Raw genomic sequence first — 26,477 nt, 5'->3', positions numbered from 1 at the left:
CCTCATCCTTTTTGACAGTCCATTGTGTCTCCGGAGATTTCTTTATGATCTAAAGAACCATAGTTTCATGGGTCCTGCCGGGGTGGCGGCCCATAATTTCTCTCTCAGGAGCCGCCTTTATCAGAGAATAGTGAATCCAGGCTGGTGGTTCTCTTATCTTGACAGCGGTGAAGGTTGTCATGACAGCGGTGAAGGTTGTCAGCAGCACCTGACAGGGTTCTTCCCATTTTTCTTCCAAAGGTTTCCCCAAAAAAGTCTTTATATACACATAGTCACCAGATTTAAAGGAATGGACTGGTTGATCCAACTCTCTGGCCCTTGTTCCCAATACTTGTTTATTTATAACTTTTAATTGTCCCTGGAGGGTCTTCACATATTCACACAATTATCCCTCCCCTAACTGCCTTAAATCTTTTCCAGCAAATTGTAACTGGTACGGTCTCCCATATAATATTTCAAAAGGGCTCAAATTCTCCTTTGTTCTCGGTTTAGTTCGTATTCTTAATAATGCCAAGGGAAGATATTGTGGCCAAGTTAGATTTGTCTCTTGTCCTATTTTCACTGTCTGTTGTTTAATTAAATGGTTTATTTTTTCCACTTGCCCACTTGCTTGAGGCCTATAAGGAGTGTGTAATTGCCAATCTATTCCTAATACTGTATTCACTTGTATTATTTTGGCACAAAAGTGTGAGCCTCTATCAGAAGAGATTGTTGCCGGAACCCCAAAGCGGGGAATAATCTCATTTAACAATCCTTTCGTTACCTCTCTTGTTTTATTTCTTCCATAAGGGAAAGTTTCTGGCCAACCTGAAAACATACCAGTCATAACTAATAAATATCGGTACCTCTCCTTTTCTTGGGAGTTCGGAAAAATCAACTTGCCACTGTTGTCCTGGATAATTTCCTCTACTAATGTTCCCTAGTTTTATTCTATTTGCTACATTGGGATTATTACGTAAACACACTTCACATTGCTGAGTCACCTGTTTTACTACAGTATATAAGTTTCGCCCTATCAATTTCTGATTTAGACTTTCATATAACGTATCAGCTCCCCAATGAGTCTTAATTATGTTCTGTTAGGGCTGTGGTCCATATTAAATTGGATGGTACCACTATACAGCCATCTGCCAAATAAGCCCACTTATTTAATTTTATTTTACCATTCATGTCCTGAATTAGCTTTAGGTCTTCTTTATAATAGTTTGGCTCCTGATCTGTACTTACAGTTTGGATTTTATCGTCTGGTATTAATTCCTCCTTTCCCACCTCCTCTGCTACTCGTCTGGCCTCATGGTCGGCCAGGCGGTTTCCAATTTCCAAATCAGTCCCTCAGTGGGTCATCTTATGTTCTTCCTTCCTGGATGACCCTCTTATAACGGAGGGGGCCATTCCTCACATCAAGGTCTGGCATGGCACATGTTCCCACCGCTCAACACCTACTGGCTTGCAGCCAACAGCGGAGCTCAAGATTCTTCTTGGTGGCAAACACAGAGGCCAGCCCAATCTTGCCCTTGACTATGGTGGGAGGCACCTGACCAACCTTATTCCTTGTACTTCGTTGTCAATGCAGAGTTTCATCTGCGCATCCCATAACAAATCACTGTCATGGCAAAACACACAGATTTACATTAGTAGAGCTACTACAGAGTGCGTTTTATCTCAGTTTTTATGCCAATATCCCCCACAGCCCTGCTGACCAAGGGATATTGTTTTACCTGAACCGGGCAGGCCTCCCGCTTATCATTTTTACTGTAACAGGTAAAGCATTTTTCGCCTTACCTGGAAGTTATTTCCGGATATACCTGGTTAAAGATTTCTTTTACTTCAGGGAGGTCCTCTTTTCCACTTTTCTGTTGAATTAAAGATAAGCTCAAGACTTCAATTTACTTGATCATTTTTAACTTTTGGTTTCATTTCTCCTTCTTTAAACGTCTAGATGTTCTAATAAATCTCATCCCAACAAAGATTTTGGTGAATTTGGCATTCTTATGTACTTTAAAGGTTTCAGGATGTTTTCCTGGTGGCCAGCAGCTCCCACAACTGTAACAAATTCTTTTCACTGAAGTTTAACACCAAATAACTTGTTTCTGTATTCACTAAAAATTCCACCTCATTTTTCTTAGTCCCTAGTTCACCAGAACCCCTTGCTGGTTCTTTAGCTTAGGGCAGTCTCGCTTCCAGTGCCCACTTTCCCTACAATATGTACATTGATCCGATCCCATAGGAGAGGGATTCACTCTTTCACTTCTGCCTGACATTGCTCCTCTGTCTCTGCCTCATCTCCTCTACCAGTTTAGCACGACCCAGCTCTTCTTGTCTTACCTTCTGTACATGTTCCCTGTTCCTTCTATCAACTTTTCTACATCACAATTACCTAGTAACAATCAACTCGAACCTTTATCTAGTCCTATTACATCATCCTGATAAGTCTTTCACAACCAACTTTCAAACATCTAAATTTGCCCATCAAAGATTCACCTTTATTCTCTTCAGACCCACTGCCTGCCCTAAAGGGGCCCCCACCGGTCCTGTTGTGCTGCAAATGCTCCAGCAATTGGGGTGACATTGTCAGGTCCTTCTGCTCAATGGTCAGCAACAGCAACACCCTCCTCCTCACCATCGGAAGGATTGGAGCAGGAGATGCTCTTCCTGCTCTGCAGGTTACACAGGCCTGCCTCTGCAACAGCACTTCTGTTTTAACTCTTTCTTACCCTGAATGCAAATCTGCTACTTGTTGCTTTACATCTCTGTTCTTACCTATCAGCCTTCGCAGGCAAACAGCAAACACCCTGCCATGTGTCCAGCCGCACCTTCGAGCGGGTACGGGGGTTTGCACAAACTCACCCCAATACTTTAACACTTTCACAGGATCTTTGACTCTCCACACCCTGCTTTAGGTTTTACATACATTAGTGCAAGTTTTTATCTTATAATGTTGCTCCACAGAAGGAACCACAACCTGAGCTCTTTTTTTTTTTTCCACAAAAATTTCAACAAGAACATCTTTCTAGTTTAGGTCTCAGTTTTTCCCTATCCTTTTCTGGAGCTGACGTACGGAATTAGACTCTATAACTCGAAAGTTATAAAGTAGGTATGTTTATTGTGCGCAGATGCACGGGGGATCACTCCTCCACAAGCATGCATACCCGAAGTGACGAACCATCCCACATTTATACAATGAAACAAATGAATATTCAATTAACGCCTATACATATTCGTTACCTAAACCCACTTACTCTCCCTTCGTATGTTAATTAGCTTATCAGTCCTTTGCCTGGAATGTGGTGGTCTTGCAGGTTTGTAGGTTGTCATGTTCTTGTGACCATCCGATCTTCTCCAGCAAGGAGACTTAGCACTCCCTCCCTCTAGATAGCATTGGAATATCTCTCATCCTTTTCTCATTCTTTTTTAAAATAGCCCCTTTGTCAGAGGAAGAAGGGCAGGCCTTTCCTCAAGGCTGTGTGCCTATGTGACCAGACACCGCACCCATGACTAGTCACCATACCCACATTCCTGAGTAGACATACAATCACAATCGATGTCCATTGTCCCCATTTCACACTGTTTCTCCATATCAGAGCCATAATCAAAGATCAGGTGGTGTTAATCCCGTCCTGTCACACAAACATATCTGCACACATGACTTCATCCCACTTTTGTTCTCTACAAAGAAAGAGCATAAGCTGTAAAATTGCGTTGTAATATAAGACTTCCTTCGAGGGGCCATCTTTCACCATCACCTAATGCATACAAAGGCCACCAATTCTGACAATATTTTAAAAATGTCTTTTTGTTCAATTTTCCACTGGGAATTCCGCCAAATTCTTTCCAATGCTTCCAAATACATCCCAAGGGTGTTTCGGTATTTATTTCTTGGCTCGGTCTGCCCCCCCCCATCTTCCTAATGAGTCTGGTATTTGTCTACAATGTATTGGTTATTACTGGAGGCACCATACTTATCTCAGAACACACTGACGTGCGGAATTAGACTCTATAACTCGAAAGTTATAAAGTAGGTATGTTTATTGCGCGCAGATGCACGGGGGATCGCTCCTCCACAAGCGTGCATACCCGAAGTGACGAACCATCCCACATTTATACAATGAAACAAATGAATATTCAATTAGCGCCTATACATATTTGTTACCTAAACCCGCTTCGTATGTTAATTAGCTTATCAGTCCGTTTCCTGGAATGTGGTGGTCTTGCAGGTTTGTAGGTGATTCATGTTCTTGTGACCATCTAATCTTCTCCAGCAAGGAGACTTAGCACTCCCTCCCTCTAGATAGCATTTGAATGTCTCTCATCTTCTCTCATTCTCTTTTAAATAGCCCCTTTTGTTAGAGAAAGAAGGGCAGGCGTCGAAGGGCAGGCGTCTCCTCAAAAACTGTAGTTGTCTCCTCAGAGCTGTGTGCCTATGTGATCAGACACCGCACCCACGACTAGTCACCATACCCACATTTCTGAGTAGACATATACAATCACAGTCGGTGTTAAGCGTCCCCATTTCACACTATTTCTCCATATCAATCCCCCCTTTTTATTAAATTAAGTAAATTCTTTTACTTAAGCAGTCTTCCCAAATGATATAAAGCATCATACATAAGTGTTACCCTTTTAAACATTCTCCAAAACCACAAATAGAACATAATAGTTAGTATTAAGGAAATTCCTCAACTGATCAATAAGATCACAATGGGGTGTACCATAGTGTTAAGAATTCCTGTTGCAGAAGGTGACCAGCCAAAGAGAGTATTCCACCAACTTTCTTGATCCCCTCTATATCATAAGAAGAGTTTCGTGTCCCTTTTCTTTGGTTTCTTCCAGTATACGTTGTAAAATCTACATGTTTTAATAGTTCTTTTATACTGCTTATATTTAGTCCTATGGGGGTAGGAATTATCATCTGTGATAGGGTAAAGTTAGATGTAAAATTACAGATACAGTAATTTGAATATTGTGCAGTCTCCTTTACCTCCCCATCTACGGTTATTGTGTTACACTTAGTTCTCAAACACGCACATCCCTTCCCTGCATATATAATTACTGTTTTCAAGTTTGCATTTGGTCGGGCCTCGAAATGGCATATTTTCTGATCTGTATCTAAACAAGTATCCTGAGCCATTATAGTATTGCTTTCACAGAGGAAGCCCTGCTGTTCTCGCATAATACAAGATTCTAAATCTACTGGTTTGCCACTTGTCGCCTATCTTTCTGGCCCATGTTCTATGTTCAAAAGGATATTTTCCTAGGCATATTATAAAGATGGGCTTGGTTAAGGTAAAATTGTGCCAGCATTCCCGTGAATTAAAGCACATGGTTGTATTTAGAAGGGTAAATTCCTTATCTACCTTTCTGACATTAATCAGGGTGTCTCCTGAAATCTTGGTGTTATCTTTTTCATTATATGTTTGACACCCTACTTTTATCCTATCTCCTAATTTTCCCCATAATCGGTCGACTTTGTGTACATCCTCCCGATCCCATTGATTCCTTTGGTACACCTCATTTTCAGAAAAAAACACCATAGCTAGTTTCGTCTTTGAGTCCACCTTTCCCATTATTCCAGTGTGTTTTTTCTGGGCATGATTCCAAGGCCAGTTATCAGGCTCTTGGTTGTAGGCAAGAGAGAGGGTACAAAAAAACACAAATGGTTTAAACCCACTATTGATCATTTTAAGAATCTAAACGTTCCTCACATATACATATAAAATCTGTTTTGATCAAAATATCTTTGTTTGAGTTGGGGCTTACTGATAACAAGTTGGGCAAGACTGGCCACTGGCTCAGTCCCAGACTCTATTGTTCTATATTGTTTGTTGTGGTGCCCTTCCCATATGGAGGATCCACAACCGCTCAGGTTCACTTACTTGCCACCCACATTGTTCCCATTTGTCCGAGTAAATTTAAGTTTCAGTTCTTTTTTATTTGGGGTTACTTTCCACGAAGTTGCAGGGGCTTTCTTGATCCGGGTATGGTGAATCCAAGAATTCTGTCCCTCAACCTTGATTGCAGTGTAGGTGGTGAGTAGGACTTGAAAAGGTCCGGTCCACTGTGGTTCCAGGGTTTTATCTGCAAAACACTTAACGTATACATAGTCCCCTGGTCGTATATCGTGAACAGGTCCATCCAGACCCCTACTGCGTGTTCCCATCACATGCTTCTCAATTCTTATTAATTGTTTGTTTAGTGCCACCATATAGGAAGTCATTGTTTCTTCACCAATCTGTGAAGACGTCCCCTTTTGTACCCCATAGGGTCGTCCATATAAAATTTCAAATGGGCTAAGCCCCTCTTTTGCTCTTGGTCTAGTTCGAATTCGTGTAAGAGCTAATGGCAAATATTGGGGCCAAGTTAGATTTGTTTCTTGGCCTAGCTTGACAATCTGTTGTTTGATTAGATGGTTCATCTTTTCCACCTGGCCACTTGATTGTGGTCGGTATGGGGTATGTAATTGCCAATCTATTCCTAGATGGTGGCTGATCTGTTGCACTATTCTGGACACAAAATGTGGTCCTCTATCCGAGGACATTACCGCTGGGACTCCAAACCTAGGTATTATCTCTTGGAGCAGTATTTTGGTCACTTCCCGGGCTTTAGCAGTTCTGCACGGGAAGGCTTCTGGCCAACCTGAAAAGGTATCTGTTAGTACCAATAAATATCGATACCCCCCTTTTTTTGGAAGTTCCGAGAAATCAATCTGCCAATGTTGCCCTGGAACATTTCCTTTCCCAATTTTTCCCAACTTTGGCCCCTTGGTAATCTTAGGATTAGTCTGGAGACAAAGATCACATTGTTGGGTTACTTGTCTAATAGTAGTATACAAGTTTCGTGCTATTATGTTTTTAGTGAGATCTTCTGCCCCCCAGTGCCTTTTTCTATGTTCTTCCCAAACTACTGACCATACCATGTAGGAAGGAATCACTATTCTCCCATGTGAGATTACAGCCCACCCTTCCTCATTATATGATCCCTCTAGGTCAGAAATCAGTTTGCGATCTTCTTTAGTATAGTCTGGTTTACCTTCTAGAGATATTTGTCCATCGGGTATTAGCGCACCCTCTACCTTGATTGCTTTTCTGGCTGCCTGTTTTGCTTCCCTGTCCGCCAGTTCATTTCCTCTTTCTAATTCTGTGCTCACTTTCTGGTGTGCCTTGATGTGCATAATTGCCACCCTTTCAGGAAGCTGGACTGCATTTAGGAGTTTCAAAATTTCTTCTGCATGTTTGATGATTTTTCCTTGGGAGTTTAATAGTCCCCTTTCTTTCCATATTGCTCCATGAGCATGTACCACTCCAAAGGCATATTTAGAATCAGTCCAAATATTTATAGGTTTTCCCTGAGCTCTTTCCAGAGCTCGAGTAAGGGCTATGATTTCAGCCTTCTGTGCCGAAGTGTCAGCTGGTAGCGGTCCCGATTCTATCACTTCTTCAGAGGTTGTAACAGCATATCCGGAATGTCGCTTTCCATTCAGCATATAGCTGCTCCCATCCGTGAACCAATGTTCAGCTCCATTAATAGGAACATCCTTGAGATCTGTCCTACTAGAATAAGTGGCTTCGATTGTTTCTAGACAGTCATGATCGACTGATTCGCCAACATTCCCATTAAGAAACGAGGCCGGATTGACGACGTTTGTAGTCACGATCTCAACATCATCTTGTTCCACCATTATGGCCTGGTATTTTAGGAATCTCTGTGGGGAGAGCCAATGCCCCCCTTTTGTTTCAAGGACTGCAGACACTGTGTGGGATACTAAGACAGTCATTTTCTGGCCCAAGGTAAACTTCCGGGCCTCCTGGATGTTTAGGATGACAGCTGCTACTGCTCTCAGGCAACCAGGCCACCCTTTTGCAGTGGCATCCAGCTGTTTAGAGAAGTATGCCACTGCCCGTCTGTATGGTCCCAAATCTTGTGCCAGTATTCCTAATGCCATTCCCTGTTTCTCATGGGAAAATAGGAAAAATGGCTTACTCACATCAGGAAGTCCTAGTGCTGGTGCCGACATTAAGGCTTTCTTCAGTTCATGGAAAGCTCTGTCTGATTCAGCATCCCACTGAAGATCCTTCTGATTAGCTGCTATCAGGGAATATAATGGTTTAACAAGCAAGCCATAATTACATATCCAAAGCCTGCACCATCCTGTCATTCCCAGAAATGTCTGCAGTTCCTTTACAGTTCGTGGTCGGGGGGCTTGGCATATGGCTTCTTTTCGGGCCTTCCCTAGGACCCGTTGTCCGGCACTGATCTCGTACCCTAGGTATGTGACTTGTTGTAACACCACCTGTGCCTTCTTCTTAGAAACCCGATATCCTTGTAGTCCCAGAAAGTTCAGCAGGCTCACAGTCCAAATAATACAAGATTCTTCGGTTCTGGTTGCAATAAGAAGATCGTCTACATATTGTAACACTTTCCCTTCTCCTGACGGTGGTTCCCATAACTCCAAATCCTTTGCTAATTGGTTTCCAAAAATTGTGGGGCTATTTTTAAACCCCTGTGGCAACACCGTCCATGTGAGCTGGGTCTTTTGACCGCTTCTGGGATTTTCCCATTCAAAAGCAAAAATTCTTTGGCTGGCTTAGTGGAGAGGGAGGCAAAAGAAGGCATCTTTTAAGTCTAAAACTGTGAACCAAGCTAGGTCAGGTGTCAGGGTGGTTAGTAAGGTATAGGGGTTAGCTACTACAGGATACAGATCCTCTGTTATTTTGTTAATGGCCCTTAAATCTTGAACTATCCTATAAGACCCATCAGGTTTTTTAACTGGGAGGATAGGTGTGTTAAATTCTGACTCACATTCTTTTAGTAGTTTTAATTCTATGAATCGCTCTATGTTTGGACGAATTCCTTCCCTATCTTCCCTTTTCAGTGGGTATTGTTTAATTCTTATCGCACCCTGTCCTTCCTTTAATTTTACTATAACAGGTGATGCATTCTTGGCACGTCCCGGCATGTCAATTGCCCATACTCCGGGATATACCTGATCAATAATTCTGGTATCAATTTCCCTTTTTATAGGAGTACTGGCCAAAGATAGGCTCATAACCTGTATGTATTGGTGATCATTTACTTCCAGAGTAATTTCCCCTTTTTTAAATTTGATTGTTGCCTCCAATTGTTCTAATAAGTCCCTACCAAGAAGGGCCTTTGGGGAATTTGGCATTCTTGTTTGTTTTCTTAGTTTGTACTTTAAAGGTTTCAGGATGTTTTCCTGGTGGCCAGCAGCTCCCACAACTGTAACAAATAATTATTTTTTACTGAAGTTCAACAAATAAGTTGGTTTCATATTCAGTAGGGCAGTTATGGGTCCTGTTGTACTGCAAATGCTGCAGCAATTGGGGTGACATTGTCAGGTCCTTCTGCTCAATTGTCAGCAACAGCAACCCCTCCTCCCCACCATCAGGAGGATTCGGGGCAGGAGATGCTGTTCCTGCTCTGCAGGTTACACAGGCCTGCCTCTGCAGCAGCACTTCTGTTTTAACTCTTTCTTACCCTGAATGCAAATCTGCTACTTGTTGCTTTAAGTCTGTGTTATTACATATCAGCCTTCGCAGGCAAATAGCAAACACCCTGCCGTGCATCCAGCATGACTCAGTCGCACCTTCGAGGGGGTACGGGGGTTTGTACAAACTCACCCCAATACTTTAACACTTTCACAAGGTCTTTGATTCTCCACCCACCCCTGCCTCAGGTTTTACATACATTAGTACAAGTTTTTATCTTACAACGTGTTTCATTCTGGTTGCTCCACAGAAGGAACCGCAACCTGAGCTTTTTAACACAAAAATTTCAACAAGAACATCTTTCTAGTTTAGGTCTCAGGTTTTTTTTGTTTTTTTTTTTTTTTTTTTTTTTCCATCCTTTTCTAGAGCCATAATCAAAGATCAGGTGATGTTAATCCCGCACTCTTTCTAGTGTTAGTACCATAGGATCCCGAGGGGGTACTAATCCACAGTCCTTTTGCCACTCAGGTTTGTCCTGGAGGACGAAGAACATGTCTGTATACGATACTTCGTCCCATTTTCCCTCTCTCCTCAGAAACAACATTAATTGCAGGAGAGTGTTATAATCTAACGTTCCTCCCTCCTGAGACCATTTCGCATCACTCCCCAATTTATACAAAGGCCACCACTGATTACAATATTTAATCAATTTCCTTCTATTTTCGGTACCACCATGTCCTACGATATCACTCCAGTGTTTTAATATACAACCCAAGGGCGATTTTTCACAGGGCTTACTCCTTCCATTTCCCATTTTACAATTTTAATTACTTTGTTTTTCTCCGGCCACCTTAGCCACCCAAGGTCGGAAACGCGGATAGAGCTCCTTACTCGTATTGCACTCAAACGCGTGTCTCAAGCACTCTTGCACTCACACTCAGTCAAAATAATTAAGCTATACACGGAAAATCAAAATGTGCATCTCAATCACACCATTCACACTCTCCGGGCAGCCCGCAGTCACACAAGCAGTATGTTATACGGTACCATGCACTTATGTACAACTTTTAGGAACACTGACAGTTCACAAAGTATGCATTTCAATGAACAATTACCAAAAAACAAACAACAAACAAAAAACCCCCACATTTTTCCTGGTCTTAAGCAGAGTGTTAAGTTTTCCGCTATTTGCCACGAATTACCAGAATATTATTATTTTTCAACATACATTTCATAACTACAAGTTTTGAACATGTAACAAGACAACACACAGAACAAACAAGACACAGAGCGCCATTTCAGTTGTTATATTCTAGGAATTCCCCAATTCTTACGACAACCCAATGGAAGTTTTTAGCTTCCTTTTTTCCTACGCAAAAGTTTCCCTTTTACTTTTGCTAAGAGGTCCCTCTTGTTCCTGTGAGATTCCGCCTTATTCCGTCCCGCCCCCCGCTTTCCGTCACGAGGCCTCCGGGCTTTTAGGAATGGCAGTAACCTCGGGTTTGCTCGATCTGCCCTCAAGATCGCTAGCGGCCACCCCTTGGTCAGCAAACCCCCTCCCAAGGTACCTTTCCTCCTGGGGACTACGCTGCGCGCCGGACGTCTCCGTGCGTCTCACCAGCCGCCCCGTTACTAAACATACCGTTTTATCCGCGGATCCAGGGGTTCTCTTCTGCTCCCGGGTGAACAGCTGAGAAGAGGAGGCTCCTCCGAGGAAATCTCCCGGGGCGCGCCTAGGAGCGTCCGCTCCGCAGCTGGTCCCTCAGCCGAGCAGAAATCCTCCTGCCTGGCTCGCCAAAACTGACGTGCGGAATTAGACTCTATAACTCGAAAGTTATAAAGTAGGTATGTTTATTGCGCGCAGATGCACGGGGGATCGCTCCTCCACAAGCGTGCATACCCGAAGTGACGAACCATCCCACATTTATACAATGAAACAAATGAATATTCAATTAGCGCCTATACATATTTGTTACCTAAACCCGCTTCGTATGTTAATTAGCTTATCAGTCCGTTTCCTGGAATGTGGTGGTCTTGCAGGTTTGTAGGTGATTCATGTTCTTGTGACCATCTAATCTTCTCCAGCAAGGAGACTTAGCACTCCCTCCCTCTAGATAGCATTTGAATGTCTCTCATCTTCTCTCATTCTCTTTTAAATAGCCCCTTTTGTTAGAGAAAGAAGGGCAGGCATCGAAGGGCAGGCGTCTCCTCAAAAACTGTAGTTGTCTCCTCAGAGCTGTGTGCCTATGTGATCAGACACCGCACCCACGACTAGTCACCATACCCACATTTCTGAGTAGACATATACAATCACAGTCGGTGTTAAGCGTCCCCATTTCACACTATTTCTCCATATCAACACACCACAGTTCAAGACCTATTTAGCCTTATTTCTTGGTCTCATTATTTTTCTTCTTATTATTATTTTTGCAAGGAGATAATATGTCTTAGACACTTGCCACCCTTTGTTCGAGTATACCGACAGCACCTATGACACTAAGGGCAGAGGTTAATTCGTGCTTTTTCCAAATGATGTTAGTTCTAATGTTTTGTCCACAGTCTCCCGCTCTAATTTCTAATTATGCATCCAACACTTCATAAATTGATTTTTCAATCGCTCTGTCTGTCTCTGGCCGGCCCCTCACGGGGAACACAGACATGCAGATCAGGACTCCCCACTCGCTTCACAGTGACACCACATCTCTCACACACGTCACACTCTCCGGGCAGCCCTCAGTCACACAGGCAGTATGTTACACAGACCCTGCACTTACATACAGCTCTAGGAACGCTGACAGTTCGCATTATCACACAAAGTACACATTTCAGTGAACAATTGCCAAAAAACAGATTCTAATTTTTTTCGGGCCTTAAGCAGAGTGTTAAGTTTTCAGCTATTTGCCTAGAATTACCAGAATATTTTTTTTTTCAACATACATTTCATAACTCCAATTTTGAACATGTAACAAGACAACACATAGAACAAACAAGACACAGAGCGCTATTTCAGTTGTTGTATTCTAGGAATTCCTCAAATCTTAAGACAACCTAAAGGTAGTTTTTAGCTTCCCAAATCTTAAGACAATCAAATAGGGCTATTACCCTTTCCAGAAGGTGTCCCTTCTTCTCAACCCTGTGAGATGGTGTCCTGACTTTTGTCTTATGGGGTAAAACCAAATCTTAAGACAATCAAATATTCAAAACAAAGAATAAATATAAATACCTTTTATGTTGTGCAGAAGTCCTTGTCCACCTGTGTGAGAAGCCGAGGGGTAGGGGAGTCTTGCTGACAGAAGATGCAGTCGGGGGCCCTGAGGGTCCCCAGGCCCCTGGATTCCAGCACTGGTGGAGCGTTCTCCTGGCTGGCTCGCCAAATCAATGCCAAAACAGCACCGAGTAACTGCTCAGACACTAATTTTGTCTTTAAGCAGCAACCCCTGCCATATACTTAATAATTCTTTACACTATATGCACTTTAATATAGAGGTTCACATTCACCTCTCGGATGTTCAAGACAATAACCACATACCAACATTTATAATATACCTAATACAGAAATGTTCTCACGTTTCCAGCATAAAATGAGTATAAAAATTATTATTAGTAACCCTGTAATTATTAATCCTATATACACAGATTGACTTCAAATCATCAAACGTGTCAGTCTTCTGGCCAAAACAGAATCAGAGTTCCGATATTACCTCAATATCGGAATGAATACCAGAACAGAATCAGAGTTCCGATATTACCTTAATACTGGAACGAATACCAGAACAGAATCAGATGCATACCTGCAGTGCTAGCTACCCGGCATACGCCATCCTGCATAAGCATACAATGATCTTATGTCTTACGGACAGCTTTACAGATGGACCGGTCCCAGAACAGAAATATCTGAAACAGTACTGTTCAAAATATAATATTAATATAATATTTAAAATTAATATGATATTTGAATAAAGATAGTACCTTTGCTCCGCAAGACGGAGTCCTTGTCTACTCCTGCAGTGATCCAGATTAGACGAGGAGCCCCTCCGGGAAAATACCCGGGGGTACCCTAGGGAGTCCCCACTCTCAATGGGTCCTGCAGCCGAGCAGAGGAGGTCCCACCTGGGTTGCCAAATTGATTTAAAGAATCAGTCACCAATATTTGAGTGAGCGGAGGTTATCTTTATTCGGCAGTGCTGGGTGCATGACTTCGGTGGAGCGATCCCCCATGCACCCAGCACTGCCAAATAAAGATAACCTCCGCTCACTCAAATATTGGTGACTGATTCTTTAAAGCAATTGGCCTCCTGTAAACAAGAGAAACATGATCACACTGCTATATAATGCAAATAGTTAATGATATACTTGGGTCAAAAATTTTATCTGTTTTTATTTGCATAAAATATTTTTAAATATAATGTTTTCTGGTTGGTTTGAACACCAATGAACTTCTTTTGGTGCAAATATGTCCAAATCTAATTTCCTGTGTTGGAAGTTTTTACATATAATTGTTTGGTTCTAGCAGATTTTGTAAATGGATATATTGTTCTAATCAACATTACAAGCTATTTTTTTCAGATTTAAGGCACAGTTTTGTCATCTTAATTTGGCCAGGGTTCTTGAGGCAGTACAGAAGTTTGACTATAGAAGTTTGCTTATCTAAAAAAGGCCAGGTTTGGGAGTACTCATTCCTAGGCTTTTATTTCCATTCATAATTGAAATCAGTCTTCTGTGTTTAACTAATGTCTGCACAAAGTAGTGTTCAGTTTAAACTTACGAATATTTTTAATGCTTTGAATAATACTGGAGATCTCTAGGATCTAAGAGATGAGCTAGTGCTTCTAAATCATTTAAATGATGAACAAGGTGGTCAGAGGACCCTTGTAACCCTTATATATGCTGGAAACATTAACATCAATAAATTGTAGGTAAGTTCAGCTAACAGATTCTCAGCATGAGTTCCGACATCCTGAATCACTTGCAACTTTTGGTGTAGCAAACTGTGCTTTATTTCAGCTGCAGAATAGTCTATTTCTTTCCTCAGCTTCCATGCCTAAACTCCTACGATAGCTACTGCAGCAATCAAGTAGCAGCCAAAGCTTTACTGGATCACAAGAAACAAGATCACAGAGTGCAAGATTTCCTACAGCGTTGCTTAGAGTCTCCTTTTAGTCGCAAACTGGACCTTTGGAATTTCCTTGACATCCCAAGAAGCCGTTTGGTGAAATACCCACTACTACTCAGAGAAATTTTGAGACACACACCGAATGATCATCCAGATCAGCAGCATCTGGAAGAAGCTGTGAGTTACTGTTGGTTTGGGTTTTTTTTTAGATCATAGCACTTGTAATTTATTAATCAGTTAAGGGATACTACATAAAATATGGAAATACTAATACTTACACGAACAGCCGAAACTGCTACATGAAATATCTAGCCCTGCTCCCCCAATTAAATCTGATTTCAGTAGCAAAGTGATACCAAAAAAAAGGGGGGAAGGGATGGGAGATGTTTTCTACAGCGCTTGTCTGATCCTTGTCCGTTTTGTGTTTACTTTTCAGTGTCATTCTCCATTCTAATCTAAGTTGGGTAATGTGGAGATTTCAGGTTTTAGACATATAGATTAGTTTTATTCCCTGGCTTGAGCATAACCTCTGAATCTTAAATACCATCTGCCGGAATTTGTCCTTATTCTGTTTTTTATTTGGCGTTGTGCTTTCTGAGGTAAAACCAAAGCTTTAAAAACTTCTTTATTAATAGAAAGGGACCAATTCCAAAAGGTTTCTAAGATTTCTGTTCTTTCCTATATACATATATACATATATATATATATACACACACACACATATACATGAAATCCAATCATTTGTGGACACATGCAAATGTGTATCTGGGAGTAAATGAGGTTACTGCAGTGGATTTGTTTGAAACAGACTTTTAAATGAATAAATATCATCAGTATCCTACTACTTTTGAGTAGTATTTAAAAATAAGTAAATTTCATTAATAATTTGAGGACAAAATTTATGATTTGTCTAGATTTGAATATTTTGTACATTTCTTTGATGAAAAATAACACTCCTGCATATTTTGGAAAGTGCATGTTCCAAAACACATGTATCTGACGACTTTGTCCTGGGGATTCTTTCCCCAAATCCCATGCCCAGCTCAAACTCTCTGTTGTAAAATTGGACAACGGTGGTTTAAATTCCCCCTTGTGCATGTTCTCTTAAACCCAAACAAAAATCATAAATATCTCAAAGAATTCTTCTGTTTGCTGCTAAGGCTTGCTTTTCTACATATACAAATGCTTTCTTCCAGTACTTGCATTTGGTAATAAAATATATTTTATTATTGTTTATTTTATTATATTGTTTAATAAAATATAATCAGGATATTTTTCCTTGATTCTTCAATAGCCTTATATAGCTTTGTAATATTCTACTTCAGTAGAACACTATTTATCTTTGAAGTCATGTATTTAATAAATTGTATATTTGCCAAGTTAAATTAGGAAACAGAAATTACTCTGTGTGCTTGGCTCTTAACACTGGTTTAGGGTTATGAAGTACATTTGTCTTCCTGTCTGGCAATCTGCTATAAGCACACTGGGCCAAGCTGATCCCTGATAAATCTCCTGGGATCAGTAGATTCTTGAATTATCTGTTTGGGCATGCACATCTCCACCCATTTTCCTGCTCCACCTCCAGTTATTTAACAGAGGAATCTGATCAGTCTAAGCAACCTGTGAGACCACTGTTAAGAGCTGACCAAAATCAACAAAATTTCACATCCACATGCCCAATTCAGGACCTGTATTTTAAGTTTCAGATAAATTGATCTCAACGTCCTTAGAAACTGCATAGTGTAATGAAGTTCAAGATAGTGTATTTTCATAGAAAAGGGAAAGCTTCCTTTTTAAAGTGTTTTAAAATAAAAAGGCAAAATTATTGCTTTTAATTGTAAAATAAAATTATTTTACCTTATTTCCAGAGGGTAGTTTTTATAGTGAACAGAAATTGAGAATTTAGTGGTTTGTGCTAGTTGCATGTTTTGCAGGATAAGGATCTTGTTAGTTCTTCTGTTTCTTGTTCTCTTATACAATGCAGCAGATTTCAGTTCATTAAAAATTTAAATAAATATTTTAAAGGCAAGTTATTTGTCCTGTGTCATTTATTGGCACATTTCACCTCAGAAAAATATATCTCTGATTGTTTCTTGCATCTGTTTATTTTAATTCTGCCTATTTCAGTTTGATATAAAGAGATAAATATCAGATTTTTAAGCCATTGTTAGAAACAATGATAAAGCCAAACTACACTGTCTTTGTACACTGTAGCCTGCTTAATTCTGCTGCTAATAATAATACTCTTATAGACTGGTTGGCAAAATATTTATGAAAAATACACCATAAATAAAAAATGTTTTCTTGTAGCTACAGTTCAGTTATGAGATAGGTCTGAATATTGGAATGTCTAATTAAAGTTCATGTGTTCTCATTGTTTTTCTGCAGATAAATATAATTCAGGGCATAGTGGCTGAAATCAACACAAAGACTGGTGAATCTGAATGCCAGTATTACAAAGAGAGACTTATTTACCTTGAAGAAGGCCAAAGGGATTCACTGATTGATAATTCACGTGTTGTATGTTGTCATGGTGACCTGAAGAACAACAGGGGAGTGGTAAGGAATAAATATTTTGTCATAAATAGCTGTTAAAAACATCTTCATTTTGCATGACAGCTAAAAAAGCTGTGAGTATACATACAGAAACATCGCCCTCATGTATGGAAAGTTGGTAAATATTAACTATTACATATAACACTACTTTTTTTGTTAGCATTCAGATATCTGCATAGGAGATAATAAGCTTATATGTGTGTCTGCCTCTTCAGGGCATCTAACAATATTCTAGCTAAGCTGTACATCTGGTAAATTTCAATAAAATTTGCAGGAAAAACGCAAGTAAAAAAATGTATTTCTGGTCTCAGAGACATGATAATAAAGTCTATAGTGCCACACAGTGTACTAAAAAATTTTAAATCTGTTAAAGGCCATAGTTATTAAGAATGTTTAACTTGATTATTAGTTGAAGTCAAAGTTAATTTATTGACCAGAGAAATTTGGTATTTTATACTGTGAATTCCAGTCTCTAGGAGTCTGCACTATTGATGTGTAATAACCTGAGCTTTCTGTTTAAAAAAAAACAACAACAAACAAAACCCAAAACACATAGAATAGTAGGAGCTATTAATAGAAAAGAAACCAGCCATTCTTAGATTCCCGTGCCCACCCCTCCACCCCACACCCCATTTAATAGGAACAACATGGAAGTTTGAAAAAAGATCTTTTTCTCATTAACTAGGCTTATGAAAGTTTTATTAAAAAAACACAACAAAGAAAGCAAGCAGGATTGTAAATGCATTTTTAAGCATTAGGAGTGCTTCTGTGTAGCATGCTTATGCATGCAATAGAAGGCTCTTGTTTTACCGTAGGGCTGAGATGGAAAGATGAAATGGATGCTGTTTTCTGGTTCACCTGATAAAGATTAGGCAGGCAGTTAATGTATAGCAAACTAGCAGGAAGAAACTGGCAGTTTTCATCTTTCTGGTGAACTGTATTTATTCCATCCACACTACCACTGCCTTTCTTTGGTAGTATAAGTATATAATTAATAATTTCCAATTTATGAACAGTATTTGAAATTCCTCAGTGTTTTTGGGAGGTTTCCACACTGATGTATTCCTTGAATACAACTGACAGTGGGATATTTTAATTTTTGTGTGTTCTTTGATTTGGGGTGAAAACCACATCATTTATACCTTAATTTTTTCAGTCTCCTTTTCACACCTGCTATTGCAGAGTATTAGCTTTGCAGCAAGTAAGAGATCTCACCATTGAAAGGAGTTTCATATGACTTCCACTAAAATCAGCCATCACAAAACTTTACAGCATGAAGAATCTGCAACATTTTGTGGATGATAGTTTGAAAACTGAGTTTCGAAATAAACAAGGTATTTTTGCTGCACATTTAGAATATTTAAAAAACAAACAAAAATGCAACCCTGCTTAACAAGCAAGTGTCCCGTACCTGTATATACCTCAAATATTTCATCTCACACATTTCTGCTGTCTTTCATATTTTATTCATATGAGAAGATAGCCATTTGTCAAACATATAAACGGAAACACATAATGGATATTCTTTACCAGACTCTGAATAGAGTTGCTGTTAATTCAAAAGGTGGCAGCACTGCAGAATAAGGAACAAACAAAAGGTTTGGGTACGTGGCCTGCAAAGACTTAGAGAGGCACAAGTGGAAGAAAATTGGACTACTCATGGATATAAACTGAGGCATCTGTTGTGGAAAAATAGAATAAAGATGGACTTGTTCAGTATCAGAAGACTGCCAAGGCATATTGAGAAATGTTTCTGCTATAATTACCTCTTTCATTATAGTTTTCCGAAAACATGAGCTAATGGAAGATGGGACAGTAGGCTAAATGGATCTGAAGCTCTATCTTGTGTTAAAATTGCAAATAATGTGTCTATTTAGATTTAGTCAGGGCAACTTTAGAAGCAAAGAACAGTTACTCATGATTTGGAAGAGTTTTGGCAATGAAAAAAATAGTTGATTTCAATGCATGATATCAAGTGAAATTAATTTAAAATTTCACTTTGTTTATTATTGAAAGCCACTGGGGGTAGCAAAATGTGAGGAGGAACATAATTTCAAGATGATAATGGGTGACTTGTGGCACCTAGGAGCAAAAGTAATTTTCTGAGCTTCAAAGTGCTGTGGTGAAGCTGATTGTGAGCAGCACATGAGTTGTAAAAAGATTCCTCATAATTGTTAGTTGAAAATATTTGGATAAATAAGATTGCCTGTTTCTTAGTAACACAGGTGGTAGAGAAAAGTTACAGTGAGTGTCAGAAAGAAGAATGCATGTAGGTATGCTGCAGTGGAGAGAGCTTTGAAATGTCATGCACATTTCAAGGCCTTAACACTAAAAGATCCGTTAAGATCATGACATTAGAAACTTCTAAAATTAGCTTTTCTGTCCTCTTCTCAGTTTCTAATTTGTTGTGTTTACGTACTTGTATGCTGCTGTGCCATAAGACTTTTAAATAGTGGTAAGAGAGGAATCCTTATTTTAACTGTTGAAAAGACAAGGTTATAACACACTAGAATTTAAATAAATCTGGTTTAATGATGGTCTAAAAAAGGAATAATGCTTCATTATTTATTAATTTTGAACAGAAACTGCATGTCTTCCTCTTTGAAGAAGTGTTGGTGATTACCCGAGCTATCACCCATAATGAACAGCTCTGCTACCAGCTGTATCGGCAGCCGATTCCGGTGAGGGAGCTTGTGCTAGAAGACTTGCAAGATGGAGAGGTGCGACTGGGTGGATCCATACGTGGTGCATTCAGCAACAATGAGAGAAGTATGACTACACCTTCTTTTACTTGCTTATATAGGGTCATTACAACCTTAAGACACCTGCCAATGAGACATCAGAATGTTTTCTTTAAAATTCACATTATCTATATCCAGCATCTCGATTTTTATTTCAGACCGGTTTATTATGTTGTAACTTGCTTCTTTTAGATTGTTTCTCAAAAGTTCACTGTATTGGTAATGGGATTTCTCCACACACCCACTTCCGTACTGAACTGAGAAGGCAAGAATATGTAGAATATAGCGGCAAGCCCACAAAATTATAAACAGGTGTATTTTGAAATCTTAAGCTTTAGCTGTTACAACTTTCCTTGTATTATGGAGACGTTGATGGCTATTCCGTAACAAAGTCTTTCAGCTGACAGGTAATTAATGTACTCCTGAGGCTGCAGCTACTCAGGGTAATGCCAAGAGTTAAGAGTCAGTGTCCTTCCAATCAAGCCTATTGTGAAGATGCTTGTTTCTATCAGAACAGTCCTTTTAACCTTGTGAAAACTTTGAGGGGTTTTTATATGTATTCTTGTTATTAGTGAAAGGGAATGGAAGAGATGAGGCAATTTCTGGCTGACACAAGACACTATTTAGTGAAGGTTCTGGAAATCTGCTTTGCAGAGAAGCAGGAGGAGAGACATTGAAGTGTGGGAGAAGCCTTAATCCTGCTGATTCACTTAAAGCTTTATGGGTATCTCATGCATGGTGGAACCAAAACTGTTAAATCCAGCAATATGAAACTATTAGATGTGCTTGTGGCATTATGTTCTTGCCCCACAAAACAAGGCGATACCCAGACTCTCCTCTCTGATCTGACATGGTATTGGCAGGAAAACACTTTAAGTCAAAGATTTTGCAAATTCTGTTCTGTGACATATATATATATAAAAATACATATATTATACTCTTTGATTATAAAATCCATTCAGACAAAGCATTCAGTGTTTTGATAAATACTGTCTCTTTCAGTCAAAAACTTCTTTAGAGTCAGCTTCAAAAATGGATCTCAAAGCCAGACGCACTCGCTCCAAGCCAATGACTCCTTCAACAAACAACAGTGGCTTAACTGTATCCGCCAGGCCAAAGAAAAAGTTACATGTGCAGGCAAAGCTGGTGTGCTGAACTCAGAAGCACATTTTCTTTTGTCACCAAATGGAAGTAGAGTACCCCAGGGAGAAACCACACTCGAGCGAATGGACCAATCAGACTGTGAGTCAGACTGTAGTATGGACACCAGCGAGATCAGCATCGACTGTGAACGTATGGAACAGACGAACTCTTGTGAAAATGAAAAGCAAGTAGAAACCAACGTTTGACAGAAACTTACAGTTCATGGAAGAAAATCGGTCTCTTACCTGTACAGTATTTGCATTCCATATATGGAACCATTTGGAGAAGCACTTTTAAAATATGTTTTTTTGTGACAATGTCAATGCAGTTCTTGTATTTGTACCTATGAGTGTAGTACTGTAACTGCCGATCTGTATAAGCTGGAATCTCCTGCAACTCATGTCCTGTGATTATATCCTGTAAACATCTAAGGTGGATGAAAGAGGTACTTTACCAGTTATTCTCAATGTCCTGCTGGAAACAGAATCTCTAAACTACTGTTTATATATGCATTACATAAAGAATCTTTTCATAACTTTTAAAGTACTTATTTGTCCTTTAATGGGGCAGCTGAAGATGTGGACTTAATATGGAGTTTCAGGATGGGTATCAAGATAGTACGTTTTCATAAAGGCATGGAAATAATTTATTTTTTTTAAGAAAAGAAAAACATCTTGCAATAACCCATCTCTTCTCTTGTGGTATTACATCAACAAGAACTATCAGCAGCGGGCCATGTAACCAGTGACTCTTTAGGGATTAGTTTTTCAAAATTAAGCACTGTCCAAAGAACCAGCAACCTCACTTACTAAAATCTGGTCAATTAAAGTGGTCAGCATAGTGCTATGGTTTTTTTATCAAAGCAAGTAATGCTAAAAATAATCAGCTAAAAAACCCCAATAAACCAAACTCAACCAAACCTCTACAGCTGGCATCGACTAAAATGAAATGCTGAGAATACTGGGTATTTGTAAATAAGCTGGTAGTTTGCTTTCAGTGCCATATATATATATACACACATATTTTATCCCAAACAGGATAAGAATGGAAAAAAGCTTTTGCTTGTGAATAGGCCCTCTTCAGCATTTTGCACTCCACTGACCTCCACTGTTGGTTTTAAACACCACTAATGTTAAAACATTTAATTTTCTGTAAATGTCTGTTTACAATTACATGTAGTTGGTTTTTAAACCAAGTGATAATTTTATATAAACGGTGCTCTACAAATACCCTATGGGATTATGTAGAGAAAGTTTAAACAAAAAGGGAAATGCTTTTCCTTTAGGATGTATTACACCCTTAATATTTTTCTCAAGTTTTGTTTTAAAAGTTTTTGTTGCATTTAATCTCATGCTGTAATTGGAAATGTTACTGTGTTTTCTGGTGGCTGATTTAATCTTCTCAGATGAGAACTTCAAACAGATGAGCCACTTCAATGCAGTCTAAAGCACTCAGTTGAACATCCTGTTACTTTTCAGGAATCCCTGGGTAATATTTTATTTCTTAGTATAAGAAATAATGCCAGTGTTGTATGGCAAGCTATGAAAATTATATATTGATAAATTTAAGTGATCCTTGGTATAATAGAAGATAACCTGTGCAAAGTACTCGTAACAACAGAAGTAAAAAACCCTGCTAAGTTATTGCCAAAAACATTTTTCTTGTGTTCTACAGGTTTACAGAAAATTTACTGTGTCAACTATCTTATATATATGCTGGTGTGCATTACAGAAATCCATGTGACAAGGTGATAAACAATATAAAACAAGGTATTTTTATTTTTTAAAAAATGTCATTTTTACCCTATAGAAAATATTTCTGTATTTATAGTTTTTAAAAAAAGTCAATTTTCCTTTCTGTTTCAGGCTTTGTAATTTATTTCAACTGCTTCATTTTTAGAGCTGAATGAGTATGCCAGTGAAGATGAAAGAAAGGAAAAATTTGCAAAAGAAAAGGCATTAGGAAAGCATAAGAGATGATGAACCATTTTCATAAAAACTGTTCAGCAGAATGTTTAAAAGGAGTGAAAAGCATGTGAAGTGTTCAGCTAGAAAAGAAGGAATGAATGTGTGTATTGACTTCTTTTTTCTTCTTAATAATAGCCTTAAACTTTTCTGGAAGCATTTCAAATAAATTACATTAAACCATTTTGATTTTTATTTGGTTTGGTTGTTTGTGCAAGATGGCTACCAAAAGATTTCAAGGGTATGCACAGTGAGGCTTAAGGTACGTGGCCAAGGCTTATGTTTTGGTTCTTGTGGAAGTGTTACGTATTTGGACCTAATTTGCTAGATACAAAATAGTAACAAAGAAACTCAATTTAAGCGCATTACCTAAAGTTTTATTATATATTTATTATATAATAAATTTAGTAAGTAGGTGAAACAAAAAATTAACATCCTGCCATCAGTCTCTCTCTCCTGATTCCTTGTGGGTCACATCTCTACTAAATATGTATTATCCTGAAACACTGAGATGATGAATTTTTGGGTATGTAAAAAGCCACCAACCAGCCAGTGAATCTCAGAAGACTATTTTATGTTTGTTTACTAACACGTAGCAACTCACTTAGCATGGTGTTCAACATGCTGCAGTGGAAGTGTTTCAGTTTTGCCTTGTAGTGACACGCTTGATTTGTAATTTGGCTTGATAAAGCTTAATAATTTTTTTGTGGTTTTCTTTTTTTTTGTAATCATCTGAAGGAATAAGCCTTCCACTTTAAGAATACTAATATAATTCTGGATTTGCTTACCTTGTTTTTGTAGTAGCACTTCTAAATTGCCAGTGCTTTTGAAATAATTTTGATTGGGGCAGGGTGGAGGGGTGGGGTGGGCATGGACAACAAAATGTACCAAAAAGGATGAGTAAAATGTAAAACGATGAATGTGTAGTAAAGAGGGATAGTAATATAAGTAAATATGTCACAGTGATCATCATGGTTAGCAGTCCTGGTGTCAGCAGAACAGAACCTGAGGAGTTGCAGCAGTGAACTGGCATGCGTACTGCAACCGTGCGGTACGTATAGGCCTCTGCATGAGAATTGTACAGAAAATTGCTTCTGACTTCTCTGCTTACCCACCATTGCATGTATAGTGCATCCATTAACGAGACAGGTCAAAGCTGTGTAATTTTTATATTGGATCTCAGGTCACTCATGTCTGGGAAGAACAGTGCCATGGTGAGAAGGTGAATGAGAACAGGTGGAGCATGTAAAAGGCAAGAGGCAGTGAAGAGCCTGAGGTGTCTGGGGTTTTGAAGGTCACTGTGAGGGGATGGCAAAATAAGGAGAGGACTGTGGATGCTGGATGAGTTCCAGCTTCTCTAAATCTGGAATATGAGCACCGAGATCCCACAGTCTGGCAGAAGAGCAAGTGAGTGGCATCCTGCTCTCTAGAGCAGGGCGTCAGAAGTCTGACGTGGCAGTTCTGTCTTGGCAACATGTTTGCTCTTCTATTCCTAGTGAGGACAGGCAGTGTAGTCTTGGCTTGTGGAAAGATCTGATGAACCAGAAGTAATGAAGGTAAAAGCACAGATTGTCTTGACTGAGAAAGAAAGGTAAGCAAAGAGGATGTCCTTGGAAGTCTTTGAACTATGTCAGTCCTCTGAGTCTACAAAAGAGAATTAATGGTCTGTGATCTTTGGTTCTGTAGATTGCAGCACTGAACAAAGTAAGGATGAAGACCTATCTCCTGAAACACACACCACGAGCACTTAGTTTAACTTCTGCGGAGCTCAGTGCCAGGGAATCAATTGCCGGAATCTGGGTAAAGGAAAGGCCTGAAGTTCCACTCCAAGGTAGAGCAAGTACGTCTCAGTGGTGACTCCTATTCAGCATGACCCACTGAACGAGGGATACTCCTTAGGAATGCCTCTGCAATAGTGGAAACCAGGTTTCTTGAGGTTTCACATAAATTTCTAGATCTTGAAAGATACATCAGAACTTTTATATACCAGTTTAATGGATTGCTGTTTTGGAAAAGTTGATGTTTTATGGTGATGCTGTCTGGCACCTGACAGCCCTGATTCCCAGGATCTAACAGAGCCAGAAACTGAGTTCTACATGTATAGAAGATTTGTTTTCTTTGATTAGGGGGGTCCAGATCCAGAATGGGCAGTTAGCCATATTTAATGCTTACTCATGAAAACTTGATTTTAAAACACTGTAATCTGTTCTACAGGTTGATGCTGCCATCTACTGGAAATAGTTGTCTATTTTTAGAGTGATTTCACATGAAATTAAAAATATTTTAAGATACTAAACGCATTAATAATTATAAAATTAAAGTATTAAAAAAAATACAAGTAGATATTTTCAGACTTCCACCTGAGGATCACAAATTTGTTAGAAAAAAAGCACTAGGTGCTACTAATCCCTGGCTTTACAGAGACAAGTTGAGACTACTTCCCCAGTTTGTCTCACCTTTTACTGTCACAGGCATTACCATCGCTGGTAAATGACACTAAAGCTCTTCCAAGTGTGTAAATTAGGTTTTGTCTCTGAATTTTCTGAAGGTACCTCTCTTTGCATGGTCTATGAAGAAGGCTTAATGATACGGTTCTCCTATCTTTGATCTCCTGGCACCTAAAATGTAGTCAGCGCAAAACTTGCATTTAAACATTTGAAGAACTGAGATGTGTTTTGCACCACGAGAGTAATTTCTGGAAAGTAAAATAGTAATTTCTAGTTATTTAAATTAAACTGGAACAATATGCTTAGACTAAATAATATTTTGCATTTCTAGATTTCTTTTCATAAAAGACTACTGAGGTAATGTCTGAAGCAAGCACTCAAGTTTGCTTCTGAAGGATGGAGCCTTATGCGACTCTCCCTTATAAATGTCTTGTATTTTGTGGCTATTAATCTGATCTAAATGTGTATTACATAATATCTGATTTCAGAATCAAAGGGATCTGCAGCTGCTTTGTACTTGGGTGGGAAACCACTTGGTGCAAGCCACGGAGTCGTGGCTGAATGCTTGGCAAATACCAGAAACCACATAAACCAGAAACTAGGAAGACAATAAGGTGACAGATTTTTATAACCTTTTTTTACTTCAGAGTATTCAACTGGTCTCTTCCTGTGGTGATTTTTCATGGAACCTTTGTTTTGTGGACTGGGATTCTTGCCACTTATTTTCACTTATTGGGATTTAAGATTCATAGTGGTACAGTGATCCAGACTTGTTACATCACTTCTCAAGTAGTACTCAGTAATTTTTGCAATGATCTCTCCCAGGCTTATGTTAATTAATAGAGAAAATAATTTTGTACAACTGCAAAGAAGTATATTTTTAAAGCAAGTAGTAAATGAGGAAAAGTTCTTTGTATGTTGTTTGGTAAATAAGCAAGGCTTCATATGTTGTTTGGATTTTTAATGATACATGTTTATGCTTATATTTCTCATTATTGAATGCATCTAAATACTTTGTAAACATATGCTTTAGCATATATTACAGTATTTGCTGTGAGAGAAAATGGTAG

The 26,477-nt window shown here is 39.2% G+C and overlaps 1 protein-coding gene across 7 annotated transcripts in view; it reads left to right on the top strand.

Annotated features, from left to right (window-relative positions):
* Nucleotides 1-23,155, top strand: part of ARHGEF3 (Rho guanine nucleotide exchange factor 3) — a 156,926-nt gene extending 133,771 nt beyond the window's left edge. For 6 of the 7 annotated variants that reach the window (XM_080385015.1, XM_080385013.1, XM_080385014.1 and 3 more), the window contains 4 exons: nucleotides 14,476-14,733; nucleotides 16,945-17,115; nucleotides 19,695-19,881; nucleotides 20,856-23,155. In XM_080385015.1, the coding sequence (XP_080241141.1) occupies nucleotides 14,476-14,733; nucleotides 16,945-17,115; nucleotides 19,695-19,881; nucleotides 20,856-21,202 (963 nt within the window). In that variant the 3' untranslated portion in view covers nucleotides 21,203-23,155. The remainder of the gene's footprint in view (nucleotides 1-14,475; nucleotides 14,734-16,944; nucleotides 17,116-19,694; nucleotides 19,882-20,855) is intronic. The other variant, XM_080385019.1, reaches the window with a different exon arrangement.
* Nucleotides 23,156-26,477: the final 3,322 nt, after the last annotated feature.

The sequence above is a fragment of the Falco punctatus genome (assembly GCF_963210335.1).
Source record: "Falco punctatus genome assembly, chromosome: 4".
In the NCBI taxonomy this organism is placed as follows: domain Eukaryota; kingdom Metazoa; phylum Chordata; class Aves; order Falconiformes; family Falconidae; genus Falco; species Falco punctatus.
The sequence above is the reverse complement of the archived record's forward strand: the minus strand, read 5'-3'. Positions and strand labels throughout refer to the sequence as shown.